General features: G+C 36.4%; 1 protein-coding gene across 1 annotated transcript in view; it reads right to left on the bottom strand.

The window, feature by feature from the left end:
- SEMA3E (semaphorin 3E) overlaps positions 1-17,322 on the bottom strand; it is a 146,654-nt gene that overhangs the window by 64,531 nt on the left and 64,801 nt on the right. The window contains exon 2 of the mRNA XM_075024733.1: positions 5,884-6,044. Coding sequence (XP_074880834.1) covers positions 5,884-6,044 — 161 coding nt within the window. The remainder of the gene's footprint in view (positions 1-5,883; positions 6,045-17,322) is intronic.

Raw genomic sequence — 17,322 nt, 5'->3', positions numbered from 1 at the left:
GTTTCCACTTGGAAATTGAGCCATTGACTTAACTCTTTGGACATGGCCATCCAGCCAATTCCTCATCCATCTAATAGTCCATCCATCAAATCCATATCTCTCCAACCTTGATGTAAGAATGTTTGGGAGCACTATATCAAAGACCTTACAGAAGTCTATGCAGATGACATCCATAGCTATTCCCTCATCCACTTATACAGTCACTCCATTGCAGAAAGCCACTAGTTTAGTCAGGCATGATCTGTCCCTGATGAAGCCATGTTGACCATCTCTCTAATCACCTCCCCGTGTTCCATATGTTTTGACATATCTTGCAGGAGGATCTGTTCCATGATCTAATGAGAAGCAGGAGATGTATGCACAAACCTCTTGCAGAGGAGATGGAGGGCTTTGCTTCCTGGGCAAGCTGCTCTAATCAAAAGGCCAATGTGTAACAGGAGCTGCCCTCTGTCCCTGTATCTGCCACTGCTGCTAGGTATCTGCTTTCCAAAGTGGGTCCTACACAAATCCTTCTCCAAACAAAGCCCTGGTTCTGTGTTGGTTCAGCCATATGGGTATTCCCGACTGAGATACTTAAAGTGGCTTACCTTAGCAAAAGGTGCCTACCAGAAGGAGTAAGAAAGGCAGACCTTTTCTGTACCTTTTCTGCAGGTTGTGCAGAGGTGTAGGATTCTATCTTCAATGGTCATAGCAAATTGCCTACCTCTAAGGCAAGTCCATGTTAGTTGCCTGAAGTAGATGGGTCTGAATTATTTAGTAACACGTATGAGTCTCCTGAAGAAGCTTGTCTATCCAGAAACTACTTTTTAAGACTCATAAATCTTACAAGGCTTATGAGTCTTAACATAAATGAAGATTAAGATTTTAATCTCTTCAGGATTATTTTAGTCCGGAGACTAAAAAACCCTCTGCATATCAGATTTTGATATCATACCAGATTTTAAAATTCGATTTTACATGCATCTTGGGTCTAAGCGCAGTACTCAAATATGTGTATATTTAAAAAATGTTCCGCAAAACATAAAAAAGAAAAAAAAAATATTGTTTTTAATCTTGAAATCTTTATGAGGATTTCTTAGCTCGGTTCAGACAATTGAGAAGAGCTGCTCAGTCTTTTATGATCATTTGCAAAGAAATCTGTAGTAAGTGGCTCACACAATACTTTACCAAGGTGTACTTACTGTACTTAATTAAGTTTGTGTAATTATTGCTGTTGTACTTAAATAGCATAACATAGGACGTGTTTGCACTGTGTGGAAATCCAGATATTAATCAGCCGTAATGGTAGCCTTTAACCTGCCACATATTATTTTTCCTGATGTGTATGCTTTAGGGTTATGACAACTACCAGCTTTAACTTTGAATTGATTCTTTGCCAGGATTACAATCTTTTGGCAAGTTGTCAATAACTATTTTTGGGAAATTTTCCTGTGCATCTAGACTGGAATAACATCACACTAATGTACATTTCACTGGGCGGCATGCTTGACATAATTATTGGCTTGGACATAGTTTTTCAAAACTTTTCACCCCTGCAGGTTATTGTGAAGCAAATTTTTAAATTGCTTGTTTAGTGATGTTTTCTCATCTTGCACTATAATATGATCATCCTTGAGACCTGGATGATGTAATTTTATCACTGTGTTTAAAAGACAGGAAAAAGCTACCTTTAAATATACTCCTCATGGGAAAAATTGGAATTGTAAGGCAGTACAGACAACAGCTACTGAGCAAATTCAGTTATGGGGAAAACTTTAATTGGAGCTGGAATGTTAATTAGTGTCTCCGAACAGCTTCCCTATTCAGTCACTAACCTCAAAAAACAGGATGGCATACCTAATGAAAACTAATTTCAAGAAATTATATGAGCTTTATAGCACTTCAGGCCAAAACAGACTGTTGTGTGAGCTAGTCTGAACTCTAGTATATGACAGAGCAATTAAGCAATTCAACTATCCCATCCCTGGTTTAAGTTAATAAATAGTGCTTAATTAACACATAACTTGTGTTTGGCTGAAACACAAATTCTGCAAAAATATCACATTATGACTGGATATTGTATATATTTATCAACAAATACATAGCCACCTTGCCTCTTGGGAGGTAATTCCAATGGATAATCAAAGTCACTGCTAAATTGTGTGCTTATTTCAGTTTGAAAATATATATGTATGTTCCTACACAGTATTCAAAGGAGATACAAGCAAGCTCTGCTCTTGCAGACTTGTGTTCAGCCAGCTCTGGAGTGGAAATATAGCTAGCTTCACTAGAGGCAGGTTATATTATGTGGGCTCTATATTACAACAGAGACATAAGTCCTGATCTGGGGCTATCTCGTACTAGATCAGAAACACATTGAAATCTGCTTGCACAAGCTTATTTATAGATGGAGGAAGGCTTCTTTTCAGAGCAAGGTCTTCATGAGCCCTTTGAAGCAGAAGGTAGGAAGAAGGAGTATCTGTAAGGAGTTTGTGGACAAATAGGAAGTGCAGTTTATTTTCACTCCAACAAGAGATGAAAACTAGAAACAAAGGTCATCCTTCTCTATGAGCTGTTAGATCAGTGGTGATGAACTGCTGGCATTGGTTCAAACTTGCTGTCAACAAAGATCTGCTCTGGAACCAATTACAATGAAGTGAAATGCTTTTTAAAATAAATTTGGCACCAAATATCAAAGAAAGTTCTCTATCAGTGTGTTAGATCATTACAAGCCTTAAAGACTTTGGATCAAATCCCAAATATGTGTAAAGATTGTTTCCAAAGGTGGTGTCAAAGGGAATGAGAAGTTAGGGAAAGCAAAGGTCACATGGAGGGTACCTCTGAAGCTTTGGAGTTACACAAGATTTCAAGTACTTCTACGGCTTTAATTCTCTGTACATATTGATAACCATATTTGGTATTCTCCTTATTCTTGCTACTGTTAGTGTTAGAGCATTCTTCATATGGAAACCAAGGCGCACGAGTAACTTTGTTTCAAAAACTTACGGTAAGTCATGTTAAATACTTTAAGTAAGAAAATTTCTGTGTGTATTATATGAAAGGAGAGATACAAAGAGTAAAAAAAAAAGGCAAAGTAGGCAAAGGAAATATAATTTGGCCAATGGCGAAGTGAGTCTCTGTCTTTGTCCAACATGACATGGAAGGTCTATGCCACAGCCGAGAGCTCACCCTGAACTTCTGGATTTGCCAACCAATGCAAGAATGACAGTAGTAGTTTTCTTCCCTGAAAGATTTTTCCCATTTTGTATGTATCTTTTCTTTACTGGATATGAAAAGTGGCCAGGATAACAATGCTTAAAATAATGTTGGTAGATATATACATAAACAGCTAATAGCTTATGTGCAAAAGCCATAATCTACCCTTCAGAGTGCTACTTTGTATTTGAAAACTGAAGAGAATTGAACCTTAAGAAAAAATATAGTCTATTAAAAGCAGATTTATAGGATGCATACCTCATATGCATCACAAGTTGAGTTTTTTGGAAATGTTGGATTACTTTGGCAGTCAATAGGTCTCAATGCAAAAGCATTTTATATCCAGTCAGCATTTTGTCGTTTTTCTTTGGGGGACTTCTAATATGTTTGCTAGAACTGAATTACTGGGTCGTTTTACAGCAGAAGGGGTACATCTCTAGTTGAAAATGTGTTTTAGTTTGATTTTTAGAAAGCATATTAATATTCCAAATTGTGGAGAGAGGGAAGTCAATGAATTAAACCACATAAACTGTTTTCTCAAACACAGAAGATGAAAAAAATCTATGCAAATCTGCCCCAAACTACCAACTTTACGAAACATCTCTTTTGCAGCTGGTGACTCATCCTGGTTACCAGAGCAAGAATAAAACCCAGGAACTTGCCTCCAGTCCTATACTTTCACTAGATTATATCTGATGTTTGAGATTAATTAAGCTAAAGTCTTCAGTCTGAAAGAAAAGGTCAAAGGCTAACCAACACACAGTTAAAGACAGATTAATGAAGAACTTTGGTAATAATGAATCAACCAGTCTCTCAGTTCCAGGAACTTCCCCCAATGTATCTCAGTAATTAAGCTCTCATATAACAGAAATGCTGTAGGACAACCAAATTTTCCCTAGCTATCACGGAATGAGATCTGCACTGAGTGAACACTGGGAAAGAAGGATCATGACATTTGTATTCAAGGGAGCTAAGTCCCAGTGAGGTCATGTTTCTAAGTATGCTAGGTCAAGCTCCATTTATTCCAGTTTCTCATCTTTTGCACATCATAAAAGCAGGCAAGCAGGCAAGAAGAACTTCCATTAATTTGTCATACTCTGCACACAGGTCTCAAGACAGAGAGTATGGTTTCAGGTTAAATGGCTGATCTTCCATCTAAAAACAACAACAAGGAGAGCAACGAATTTCAAGAGTGTGTCCAGATGGGACAATGGTGGTTGGACAGAAGCATAAAGTGCTCTATGTTGTCATCTTTCCTCATAAAGATTTACTGCCAAAAGGGGAAGAAGAGAGGGGAAAAAAAAGCTTATTTTACAGAAAGAACTGCTTCCTAAATGTTTTCATATCCCTGAGCTCTAATATCTTGTCACAGGATATTAATAATTTTTATCAAATGGAAAAGGAGTTAAGTCATATCTCACTGTGGAGGAACAAAGCTCAGTATGTAACATTGCTCTCTGAGGAGTTAAAAAATTATTATGTTTTTTTTAATGTAGATAAATTCTCAAATGGCCTCCCTGAGTATATTCATTTCCCCATATCTAGGATTGCCTTTCCCAAATTGTTTATAAAAAGGATAAAGCATATTATATCCGTTCACAGTAGTGGAACATGGTAATTACACTTGGAGATAAGCAAGGTTGCTTATGGTAAAATTGGCCAGAGTGTTGGCATGAGAATAGTGATATTCACTTAGAACAAGGGGACAGAAAGAAAAGAATTTGAAATATCAGTGGTCAGTGCAATATGGACATCGACAAAAATTGTATTTCTCCAGAGGGGCTTTATTTTATTACTCACTTTTTCATTCATTTATTAATTTGAGAATGAATGAAAATATATCAAAACACATTGAGAAAATTTTAAAAAGTAGATAAGAAAAACTGAAATATTTCAAGACATCATTTACCCACAGTCAAGATGGTTGAGGTAGGAGCAATGCTCCTACCAGCTCCCTTTGCCACTGTTTGCTTCCAATCCCAGCTGCCAAGGGTAGAGGTGAGTAAGGAAGCCAAAGCTCCCATCAGCTCAAACTCTGGCCTCTCCACTTCAGTTGCAAGCTTGCTGATCAGTTGTGGTTTCTGTGATGTACCGAGCTCTCTGGCAGGATTATAACTTAAGCCACCATTGTCTCACAGACCACTGAGTAGACTTCAAATGCCACTTTCAGTTACTACTTAATAGCACCTCTGCCTCAAACCAATGCAAAATCCCATTTCTAAAGAAAGCTAAAAATTAGCTGCATGGTTTATGCTGCTATTGAAAACCTCTTATAGTTTACATGCTAATTGTATTTTAATATCTTTTTTTTTTTCCATTTTCTCTTCTGCTGTGGAAAAGTCCCCCACAAATACCAGGGAGAAATTATTCCTTGATAATATAGCAGAGATACAGAAATCAGGTATGCACAAAGTGTGAGATGCTCTAAACATCAATAAACATTCTGAAAAACAGTGAGAAATAGATACATGACCCCCAGATCTCTTCACCTAGAGTGCACCTTATGGGTTATTACTGGGGAAAAAATGGTAATTAGTGTATTTTTCTTAAATATAAACATGACCTTAAAGTTCATGCACAAAACATCTCCAAAAACTCCATTATCTCATTTCCAGTCATGCAAACTCTGATATTCTGTGCTACGCATTATGACACGAAGTGACTAATACATATAGCTTTTTACTCAACCTCTCGGTAGTTGTCGCTGACTCGATCCAAACTGAGGGAGTACAAGAGGTCTCTTCCTCCCACGAACAGTCGCTCTTGATACTCATCCAGCAGCATTATATGAAGACCAAGATATCCAAATGGGCTATGAAAGACTGACGTCCTGTTTAAATCCCAGAGCTCTGAAATACAATCAGAGTGTGTGTGATAAATACCAAACAGCTTAGCTTTCATGGCTTCATTTTCATATCCTCCTAGGGAACTAGACAAGAAGTTGTGGGACATTAAAATGCTAATCGTATAATCTTTGAGTAAGAAAGAGACACAAAACACCTGGGAACAATTTTCAAAATGAGCCAGATCTACAGGAGGTTTGTGTATGAATCTTTACATCATTATCTTTGTGCTCAAAATATCGTGAGATGGGGATGGGTGAAAATCAGTTCTCTCCTTAACAGTTTCTGAAAAGAAAAAAAAACACTGCTTAGGACATTAACTGCAAATGGGACAAAATGAATGAATTTATGGAAATTGAAAAAAAATACTGGAAATTGTCTCCTTGTCTTTCCCTCAGGCATGTCAAACTGCAGGTTTTCACTGTACGCACAACGTTGTTCTGGTTTTGTTTTCTGGGGAGTTGGGGTTGCTTGTTTTAAGCCCAGCACAGTCTCCACTCAGTTCACCAAAAATATTTCCTTTAAATTCAGTGAGAACAATATGAAATCTGTGAAATGCATATTCATAATTTTCCAAGCAATTACTGATTTTGTCAAGAAATGCCCTGATCAGATAAGGGGAGCTGGGGTTTAGCTGCACATGATCCACGCTAAAGTCACTTCCACAGAGAAAGGGAAATTCATCCTGGGTAATGTTGCAGAAACTTGGAATCAGGTCTCAGGAAGGAAGAAAGAGGCAAGCACAGGGGTCTTTCTGCACTCTCGAGCAGATGGTGAAGAGCACAGCCCAGCTCGCAGCAGCCAGAGAGGCTGAAAATCATTTTGCTGTCAGGAAGCATCACAAGAAGTCATTACAAAGAGTACCTTAAGACTGTCTCCAATACAGCAGAGCTGGGACTGGGGGAAAGGCACTATGTTCCTATGGCTAGATTGTGATGAATTGTTTTATTTAGAAGAAACAAAAATCACTCTTGGTAAAAGCAACTAAATTCCTTTCAGCTTATCCTCAGAGCTATCCCTAAGCATAACTTTTCCAATTGTTTGGATGTGACCCAGCAGCTGATATTGGAAGAAGTGGGATTGTCCCAGAGCTAGTGAAGACAACGAATGGGTCCTCACACAGTTTGGGGCAGAGGCTCTAGCTTGTGTGCCACACCAGCATTTATGTTCATTTCTCCATGCAGCACCTTGTCAGCCACATAGAGGACACGGCTGGTCTTCTGCAAGGGGACTGACTGGTCCTACATGTCAGAGAAAATCCTCGCACAGGTCTATCACTATGGCATCCACTTGGGATGCCATACACGCCATCCATATAAGCTGTGATTTTTGAGAATGTAGCCTCATCAGGTACCCAAATATTAAACCACCAAAATTCATAATCATTGTTAAAAATTTGTCCTTTGTTTCCTGAGAAAAGGATGTTTCAGATGAATGAGATTTGAATTCTATATTTGAATTAAAATTTACCTTACCCACAAAAAGATTTAGCATGACCAATTTTCCTCATGACATACCTTACTTATATCCTAAAGTATAGAAAAGAGAACAAATCTTTTGAGCCAAGGCAAGAAATTTAGCATTCAATGAGGATATTAATTTAATCCAACGAATTGCCACAATTTCATTTTCCTTTAAATTATTATTTATATTGCATGCATGATGATAAGGGAATTCAATAATAGGATAAATGTGTTTTGTTCCATTTGTTGACTAGGTTTGATTCAAGTCAACAAAAGCTGAAATCTACTAGTTTCTGAAAGCTGTTTCCCTAGATGATAAAATTTCTATCAAAGGAGTCATACTAGAAATTCAGCCTCATAACTCTTTTCTTTCCTGAGCTATCTTCAGATAGATTCAAAAGAATCTATTGACTAAATAGCTGTGGAGAATAATGTTAATATCTAGGCTTTCCATAACATTTTTTAACAGTAGAGGTCAAAACACTTTGTACCTGGGTGTGATTGGCCTCATTTAACAAATGGGAAAACTAAGTCACAGAGAGGAGCATCATGATGAGCAGAACAAGTCTTTTTTGTCTCAGCTTTGAGTACTGGCCAGTGAACAAGATACATTCTTTGACAGTGACACACTCAGCACAGAACCGCAAAGCAATGTGGAAATGGCACTTTCAAAGCAAGTTTCTCTTGACAAGCAAATCCATCAGATTGCTGCTTCAGAACATTGCTTGTTTGTGATCAGATGAGAAATGGAAGGAAATATTCTTTTGGTTCTAAATAAAGCCACTTTTTATTTGCAAGAATATAAAACATCCAATATATTTTAATTTTGAGTCAGTCTTGGAGTTAAAAGAATTGCATTTTAAATTCTAGATATATATAAGCCACAAAAGGATACTGTGGTAGCTTCCCCAGACTTATTTCCATGTTGTCCTGAAGGCAAGTTTTTCATAAATGAGACAATATTTCTTTACATAGATCAGAGATATCACTCGTGTTCTCAATGAGATCACAAGGCACGATCAAGTGTCCTCTGCCTGATCATGTACACTGGTAACTACTCATATAAGACTCAGTCTTGCCAAATACACCTGCAACTCTGATTGTCTGAAATGAAAGTTGAGAATATTAAACACCTTTCAAGATCAAATCTGTAAAAAGAGATATTTCTAGGACTACCTCCAGCAAAGCTATACAGGCATGGTTTTGCCATGGGTATAGACACAAGCACAGAAGTAAACCTGACATCTGGAAGGGCTGGAAAACACCAAGCAGTGGGACCTGGGGAGCGATTTTGTTACTGAAACACAAATGTGATAGTATTATGTAATTCCTTTGAAAGGTACTAGGATTTCTGGAAATTGTAGGATATCTGAGATATTAGGACAGTGTAGACAAACAGGATACAACACCTTCTGAATGTTAGGAGAATGGGTGGGATACCTGGGAGTCTAAAATGGCACTAGATGTCTGTCATTTCTAGGCAAGTGAATCTCACCAAGATCTGGCTTGATGCACAGGTCACACAGCCTTCACACTCATTTAGTGAATCGTTAGTTCATGGATTGTTGCACTTTGCAGTGTTGAGATACCCTTAGTCATTGAAATCATGGCACAATTGGGAGTGAAGGTTTGCAAGGGTCATCTTGTGACTATAGATCCTCAAGGTGTCAAGAGTTGTGCTCCTGCTCATGCCTACACCCTTAATTTAAAAAATTAAGCTTCTAGACCACACCTAAACTTGAGCATAACCCAAAAAGAGGTTGTTCTTCTACCTAATACTAGGATTTAATAGCTACATTTCTGCTGAGCACATCTAGCACTTACAAGATCATGTGCAACTGAGATTTTCCTTGAGAACCTGGCCAGCGAAAATAGAGTGCTGCCTAACATCTTTAAAATATTCTGGTGGCTAAATCAGTCACCTGAGAAATAGCAGACATGATTTCAATTTCCTTTTCTAAATGGATTGAAACCCAGATCATTCTCTCTTCATAAAGAGGTCTAATCACAAGCTATTACCTACTGGATTGGTAGGGAAGGATGGATGCTTTCTCCATTTCCTGTCGAAGCCGTGCAACAAAATATTCAAGCTTCAGGAAGAGTGAACAAGCAGTAGCATGACTCTAATTTAGTAGTTAAATTGCTTTTCTGGGAAAGAAGTTCTGGCTCTAGTGCTCAAAATAGTCTATGCATTTTATATTAAACAGTTAGTGGATAGTGTGTATAAACTGTTCTAGCACATGGACTAGAAACCCTCAGCTCCTTTCTCACATGGGAATGGCTAAAGATTTCAGTTGAGTAAAATCCTTTCTTTTATTGAGTTTCTATAGATTTTTGTGACAAAAAGCCTTTCCTCTATGAAGAGCTTGTGTAAAGAAATAAAAAGCAAGAGAAAAAGAGGATGAATTGTTCAGGGAGAATATGTTGTTAGCACTCAACACACAGGACAAAAGAGAAAAGATCATTCCTACCCCTATCTTTTGGTAAAAAACGAGCTTCAAATTGCTTCAGTGTACTGATCCCCAAATTTCAGAAAATGTTATTCAGCTTTCGTACTATAATGTTTTGCTATTTTAATCTAAAACAGCATAACTAAACCTACACCATTACAGTACAAACAATATTTTACTCAACAAAGGAAGGACTGCTTCAATATTTACATATTCCTATATGGCACTTCACTTACCTGTGAAAGCCTTAAAGCAAGTCTGGGCTGCTAGATTACATTTCATAAGAGAACAAATTTTATTTTGTGCTGTTTTAAATGCTGAGAACAAACCTGAAGGTTTGTTATCTGTCTGCCAGAGCTTGCTGGCAAATATTCAGACTGATCTAGCTTATAGCACATCTACTTTGGTGAACTTATTCATATTATATTCTCTTTGACAAGATGGATTCTGTTAGCCATTTGTCAAGCAATGTTATTTATATTCATAATAGCCGATTTCTTGAATGTTTTAATGACCAGAATGTAATTCTTTCTAACTTCTAAGATTGTGTTAAAACAGCCATTTTTTCTATTACAAAAAAAAAAAAAAAAAATGAAGTCACCCTTTTATTATGATATGTTGATATTTTTTTAATATAAATGCTTGATAACTAAAATATGCTTGGGACATGAAGTGCAAAAACCTCATTGCTGCTCCACAGCAGCCAGAGTATAGTGAGATTTCATTTATAACAGGTTCTCAGAAATTAAGCATGAAGTAAGATATATCTTTGAACCTTGAATATAGGCAAATATCACTACAGATTTTTATTTTTTTTTTCTCAGGGAGTGACAAAGCTGCTGTTGCTCTGCTGTTTTTCATAGCATTACATCATCACAACTGCACAAGTCTATTGCTTTTGCCCTTTTTTGCCCTCATAAAAATCTTTGGTTCCCCTTTTAAAATCTACAGAAATATAGTCTCACCTCCCACACTACTTTATGCTGCAGAACATTCTTCCGGCAAAGATGTTTTCCAGATGCAGGGCACTGACAAATGAGTCTGGCACTTTGAACATGTTGAGTACATGAGGTGGACGTCTCAGTGCTGCTTTACAGGAAGAGGTAACGACTGGGGTTGCCTTCTGTCCCCATCAATAATGTAAAAGGCCACAGATATAAAGTCTAGGTAATGTGAACACCTGAATGACATTTTATGTTTCCAATTATCAGTATAGTCCTGGAAGATATATATTACAGTGGAACAAGTTTTATAAGAATTTGGTGAGCCTTGTGTAATTTTAGTTAATTCAGCTTTTTGCTACGTAGCTGAGAAGTGATAACAAAATCTGCTTACATGTGACAAGAAAGGGACAGAAAGAAAAAGGAGGAAAACCAAAAAGGAGACATTGGGGAAAACCTGAAATATCTGTGACACAGTTTATGAACTACAGGTTAAGAGTAAGATCAGGCAATGCAAGTGTCCTTCAGTTTTAAGCCACCAGTACTTTAAAGCATATTACTATTCAAGGGTACTCTAAAGAGTCATCCATCACAAGGACAAAAATATAATCTTACAAGTAGTTGGATCTTTCTGACAAGGTTAAGACCTCTAACTGGCAATGTTCCATATAAAATTGGTAACAGGAGGCAGAAGTTTTCTTCCCTGGGTAAAAAAATAGAGATAAAAGCTCACCCCAAAAACCTATGCTGCTGAATATGAGATAGTGCATTAACAATTTTTACTCTTCTGTGCTCACAGACATCAGTCATCTATATTGCTGCAAAAATAATTCTAAGGTCATGACAGGGATTGCCAGTTAGTGGAAGGATACGCTAACTCAGGTGAACCAACAAGCAACTGAACCAGTTGAGCAATAGAAAAGGGGACAGTGTAAATTGGCCAAAGGTTGCTGAAGTCAATGCTGCTACATAAGGTTTGCTAGCAAATCTGAGCCAAGAACTTTAAAGGCAGAATTAATTGCAAACAGGAAACTAACTAAAAAATCTTGGTAGTAATAATGCTGAAAGTTACCACTGTACTTTTAAAAGACAGTTCTTAAGGTATTTGAGTATCTTATTTGGGGAACATGAATCAGCAGGAGATAAAAAGCTGTAAGGGAGACTGCAGTATGAACTTTCACTGCTTGAGGTTTTATCTGTGTGGCTGCCAGGCAGATGCCTCAGAAACTTGGCAGGGTAGGAGACAGAAAGCAAAATCTAGTAATGACAAGCAAAAACCCATTAGTCCATAACTACTTTCACATGATTCAACCTCTGCTCTTAACAGCAGGTGAGTTTGGCTATCTAGCTATATTTGGAGAATGTAATTGGCTTCATGAAGTGAGCTGGTGCAGCAAAGTCCATGAATAATTTTGTTTGTTTAGTGCTCTTCCTCTGAATGTGTGGATCTAGTGATGAAGTTTAAATTATAGTGAAAACCTGAAACAAAGAACTTTCCCTGTGAGTTTGTTTAAATTACAGAGGCAAAAGTTTCTGAAATTAAAAGGTATGGTTTGGGGAGACAAGAATAATTTCAATCTGTATGCAATACAAAACTCTTTTCTCTCTTTTCTTCTAAGAATATTGGAAAAACCTATAACTGGAACATGTAATAAATCATAGGGTATATTTTTGTTTCTTCTAATTCTACTCAGCTTATGGCAGAAAAATTCCAGTGGAACTTGAAAGTCTTTAACACAGCTAATCATGTCAGCTCATGTCATAATCCTTGATATTTCCATTTCACATTATTATATGTCACATATATACTGTGACATATATATTTATACTTTGTTACATCTAGCAAGTATTTAGTTTTTCTTCCCTGCTGGCAAAATAACATACTCAGTTAGTCCTACTATAATTGATCTGGTTTTAGTTACTAAACAACAGAAATATAACCATTACAAATCTACCAGGGCTTATAGTATTGACATGCTACATGCTACATTCTACTAAAAAAACAAGGTATATGCTTACACAGTATTTCATCATGTTTCTAGTTCTTGCTGGAAACTTCACAGTGTACATCAAATTAAAAATAATCACACATAATCTTCATACAAACTGAGTTTACTGCACTTTTAAGATGCATTTCTAGAAGTACATGCCAGTCCAATAAAATTTATCTGATATTCAATTTAATGTTACTAATTCTTAAAAAGAAATTTAATGCAGTATAATAAAATCTTGGTATTCTTGGTATTTAATGAAACCTACCTAGTAATGATGGTCAATTTACAGACGGTCTTAGAAGAAAACTTCTTTGTAAATCAGCTGAAAACATTCACAGTACCTACTTAATAGTAGTGTATGTTGAAGTGCTATTTGTTTTCTGACAGTAATGTATGTGACCCTACCAATTTCTGGACCTTATCGTTGATTTTCATTACAGCAGTAGTAAGCTACTATGACTTCTGATACAAGGCCTAATCCAGAGCTCATCTGCCATTTTTCCCAGTTAAGTTCATTAACTTTCAGCTAGGTAATCACACCAATATAGATTAAATGTATGTGAAACAGTGTATGAATAATAGTTTTCTTCCTGTATTTTATCTGAACCTGAGAAACAACAGACAGGGTATCAACTCAGAATGAGAGGAAATATTCATAATTCCAATGTTAAACTTTTATTTGAAGGATCATTTCTTCTACACATTCACAACATGCTTTTAATGATAATATTTAATATTTAAAAATAATAATAATAATTCAGTCAACATTTATTTTGAAATATTTTAAATTAAGAATATTATATTGATTCCATATCTATTTCCAGTTAACTGGATATTGCTTGCCGAGTGATGGATCCTTTTTTTTATTATTATTCATTTTGATGTTAAACAGCAAATTTTGGCATGCATTCAAACAAATTTGCTATGGTCAAGTTGACATACTCCTTATACCAGAGATTCTATTATTAAAATAAAATTTGTTTAGCTTTCCAGTGTGATTTTTCTTAGAAAAGCTACACACATCCCCAAAGCGTTCTCTGACAATGCAGTTTAAGAATGTGGTTGTGACAGAAAATATTAAACCATATTCATTGCTTATGAAAAATTACATAATACCATTGCTATTACAAGTCCCCAGGTCTCAGTCCAAAGTAGTGTAGCTGTTTATTCATGTAAGCAATATTAAACCAGTATAATATGGCTGCCTACAACTCTCTAGTGACTTCAAACCCTAATGATCCTTATCTCTTTAATAAAGCATTTTGAGTAGGTGATAATAAGTGACAATGTTGTGGATAATAAAAATATTTATTAATGTTAGAATTTTTTTTTTCTAAATGTGGAATGCATGATAGAAAGCTTCAGAAATGTGTTTATCTATAAAAACATTCCAGCAGAAATATAAATTGGAAAATTTTGATATGAAATTGTTCCAGTCTAAGGGTGACACAAGCATCCATGAAATAGTCTTTGAGAACATGATCTACTTCATCCAATGTGTTTCTAAGGAAGTAGGCATACAAAGAAATGTCCCCTTTAAATTATACTCACAGAAGATGTTTTGCATTATTTTTAATATCTTAATAGTGTTAACAAGTGAAAGAATCGATTTATAAAACTCTTGAGTTTTACAGGATACATATGGTTCAAATAACCACAGCCCTCTTCTGATGAAACACAGACAGTCCAGTCTCTTGAGGACTTGATTTATTAAGGTGTACCACTTACTACATGCTTATTACCACACCAATCTGGGAAGGGTAGAATTCTTCCTACGGAGCAATCCAGTGTTTTGACAGAAAGAGAATCTGGTGCTTTCATTTAAAATGAAGATGCCAAAAGTCAGGGTTTTATGCTATTCAAAATGACTGTTAAATTGAATTTCCTTTGAAAAAGATGGATAAAAATGAGCTATCCCATGTGATTTTCAGGGGCATATGCTCTTGGGCAGGATGGCATGTGATTGACAGTATACTTAAGGCTATCTGGAATCATCAACATGATAAAAAACAGAATGGAGGAGAAAGGAGGCATTGTAAGAAAATCAAAAGGCAGAGGGAAAATTGAGGTGGAAATAACTAAAAAGATGAAAGGAAAGTTTCAAGGTACTTTTTTTCTGCCAAATCAATTACAGCAGATGCAGAGTTTGAGATAATATTCCATAGGTGAGTTTAGAAAGATTTATTACACCTCACACACCAATATAAACCCAAGTTTTACCGAGAACAGCAACTCTAAACAGCAGTGAATGGATTTATGTAGAAATTAGTACATTGTTACCCCAAAGTGTGTTCTCTTTAATTGAACAGAATAGCTTCTCTGGAAAGATTTAATTCACAGAAAGGACACAAGTATTTAGCTGCTAAACATCAATGTCTACAGAAGACCTACCTAATTTGAGTTATCTAGCACTAATGTATCCATGATTCGATCCTGCTTTTCCTGATATGTCGCAAACACTTTTAAATATTAATGAAAACTGAATACCTCAAAGGTCTGTTTGTTGGTTTTATTTTAATTATGTTATCTTTTTTATTATGAGACAGATTTTTATGACAGAATACAAGTGCTTATACTATAGGTGGGATATGTCATATTCAGCTTTTGTTTTTTTCAAAGTCAGGTGTCTAATTTAAGATATTTATCCAGCTGTCTTTTTTATCAGAACAAGAGAAAGAGGCATTCGCAAATGGCATTTTAAAATTTCTTTATAAAAGAATCTAAACACATCTATTCTAAAAGTAGTCTTTTTAATACTCCAATTTTTAAGTCTACTATGTTTTAGATACATAGTTAAATGTAGATGAATTCCACCCCAAAATGCATTCGATACATAAGATAAAGTTGTACTTTGTCAGTGTTTGCCATTTTAGGAAATACAATGAAGGGCAACACGTAGAAATAACTGTCTTTAAGGATCTTTGTTGCCTCTACTGTTTCTCCCCCAGTATGCCTAATTATCTGTAAAATGCTGGTTACGTTAAATGCCTTGGAAGAAAGAGACAGAGAAAAGCTTTATTTGAATAACTTGGGACGTATTTGAAACCTTTCAAAGTCAATAACGCTTTGCAAATATTAGCAGTTAAAACCAGAGACATCTTGTGCCATTTGACTTTGAGCCAGTGGAACTCAACAGAGTTGATCTTAAGCAGTGTAACTGGAGAAGTCAGTATTAGGCAGCTATTAATGTTCACATAACTATTATGAATTGTATCATGAACCATTACATATCATCCTTAAACCTTCACAGATATGTGCACCCATCCTCCTCCTCCTTTTCTTTTTTTTCTTTTCTGGCTGATTTTGCAAGACGATGGAAAACCTAGTGCTTGTTTAGAAGTTTATTGTATATTTGACATTAGGATTATCTTTTCTCATGGTAAATTTGAGCATCTAACAGAATCAAACAATAGACCCTACAGAATTTCAGATATAATTTGTGCTCTTAAACCCTTCAGATGCTTTTAGAAAAATACCCAGTGGTAATAAAAGCCCTGTCAGACTGCAGAGAAATCTACATGTAGAGGGGAGAAACAGTCTCCCCAAATTACAAGTAACACCTCTATATTCTCATTTGACCTGATGGTAACCATAAAAAGACCCCAATAACCCCTCCCCCTACAAAACGGAACATTGTCTCAGTATGACTCTGTCCTGATTCATTTTGCATAGTATGTATAAACGCCATACGCTTGTGGGGTGTTCCTCCATTAGTTCTTTCTTCACTGTATATTTAGAAATTCACCTTCATCTTGATGCTTGGTTTATCATTGGTGCTTAACTTCAGATGTTTTGGGGTCATGCTGTCTTTTCTTCTCATAACTGACTACAATAGGTAGAACATGAGATAATTTCATTAATAGCCTTTATTTCTCACAAGGGCTATTGAGGTTTAGAATTATAGAGATACTATCGGAATGAGGGGTTGATACAGTGGATTCATTTCTGTATACTAGAATGCTGTGCAAAAGCCCATAGTGATTTAGGGATTAGATCATAGAATCATAGAGAGGTCTGGGTTGGAAGGGACTTTAAAGATCATCTAGTTCCAACCCCCCTTGCCATGGGCAGGGACACCTTCCACTTGACCAGGTTGCTCAAAGCCCCATCCAACCTGGCCTTGAACACTGCCAGGGATGGGGCAGCCACAATCTCTCTGGGCAACCTGTTCCGGTGTCTCACCACCCTCATCATAAAAAATTTCTTCTTTATATCTAATCTAAATATACCCTCTTTCAGTTTAAAATAATTACTCCTTGTCATATCACTACAGGCCCTGATAAAAAGTCTCTCCATCTTCCTTATAAGCCCCCTTTAAGTACTAGAAGGCTGCCATAGGGTACCCCCAGAGCTTTCTCTTCTCCAGGCTAAATAACCCCAGCTCTGTCAGCCTGTCCTCATAGGAGAGGTGTTCCAGCCCTCTGACCATTTTCGTG

This window comes from Buteo buteo, chromosome 4 (assembly GCF_964188355.1).
Source record: "Buteo buteo chromosome 4, bButBut1.hap1.1, whole genome shotgun sequence".
Taxonomy (NCBI): domain Eukaryota; kingdom Metazoa; phylum Chordata; class Aves; order Accipitriformes; family Accipitridae; genus Buteo; species Buteo buteo.
Note: the sequence above shows the minus strand (reverse complement) of the source record. Positions and strands in the feature narration are given on the sequence as shown.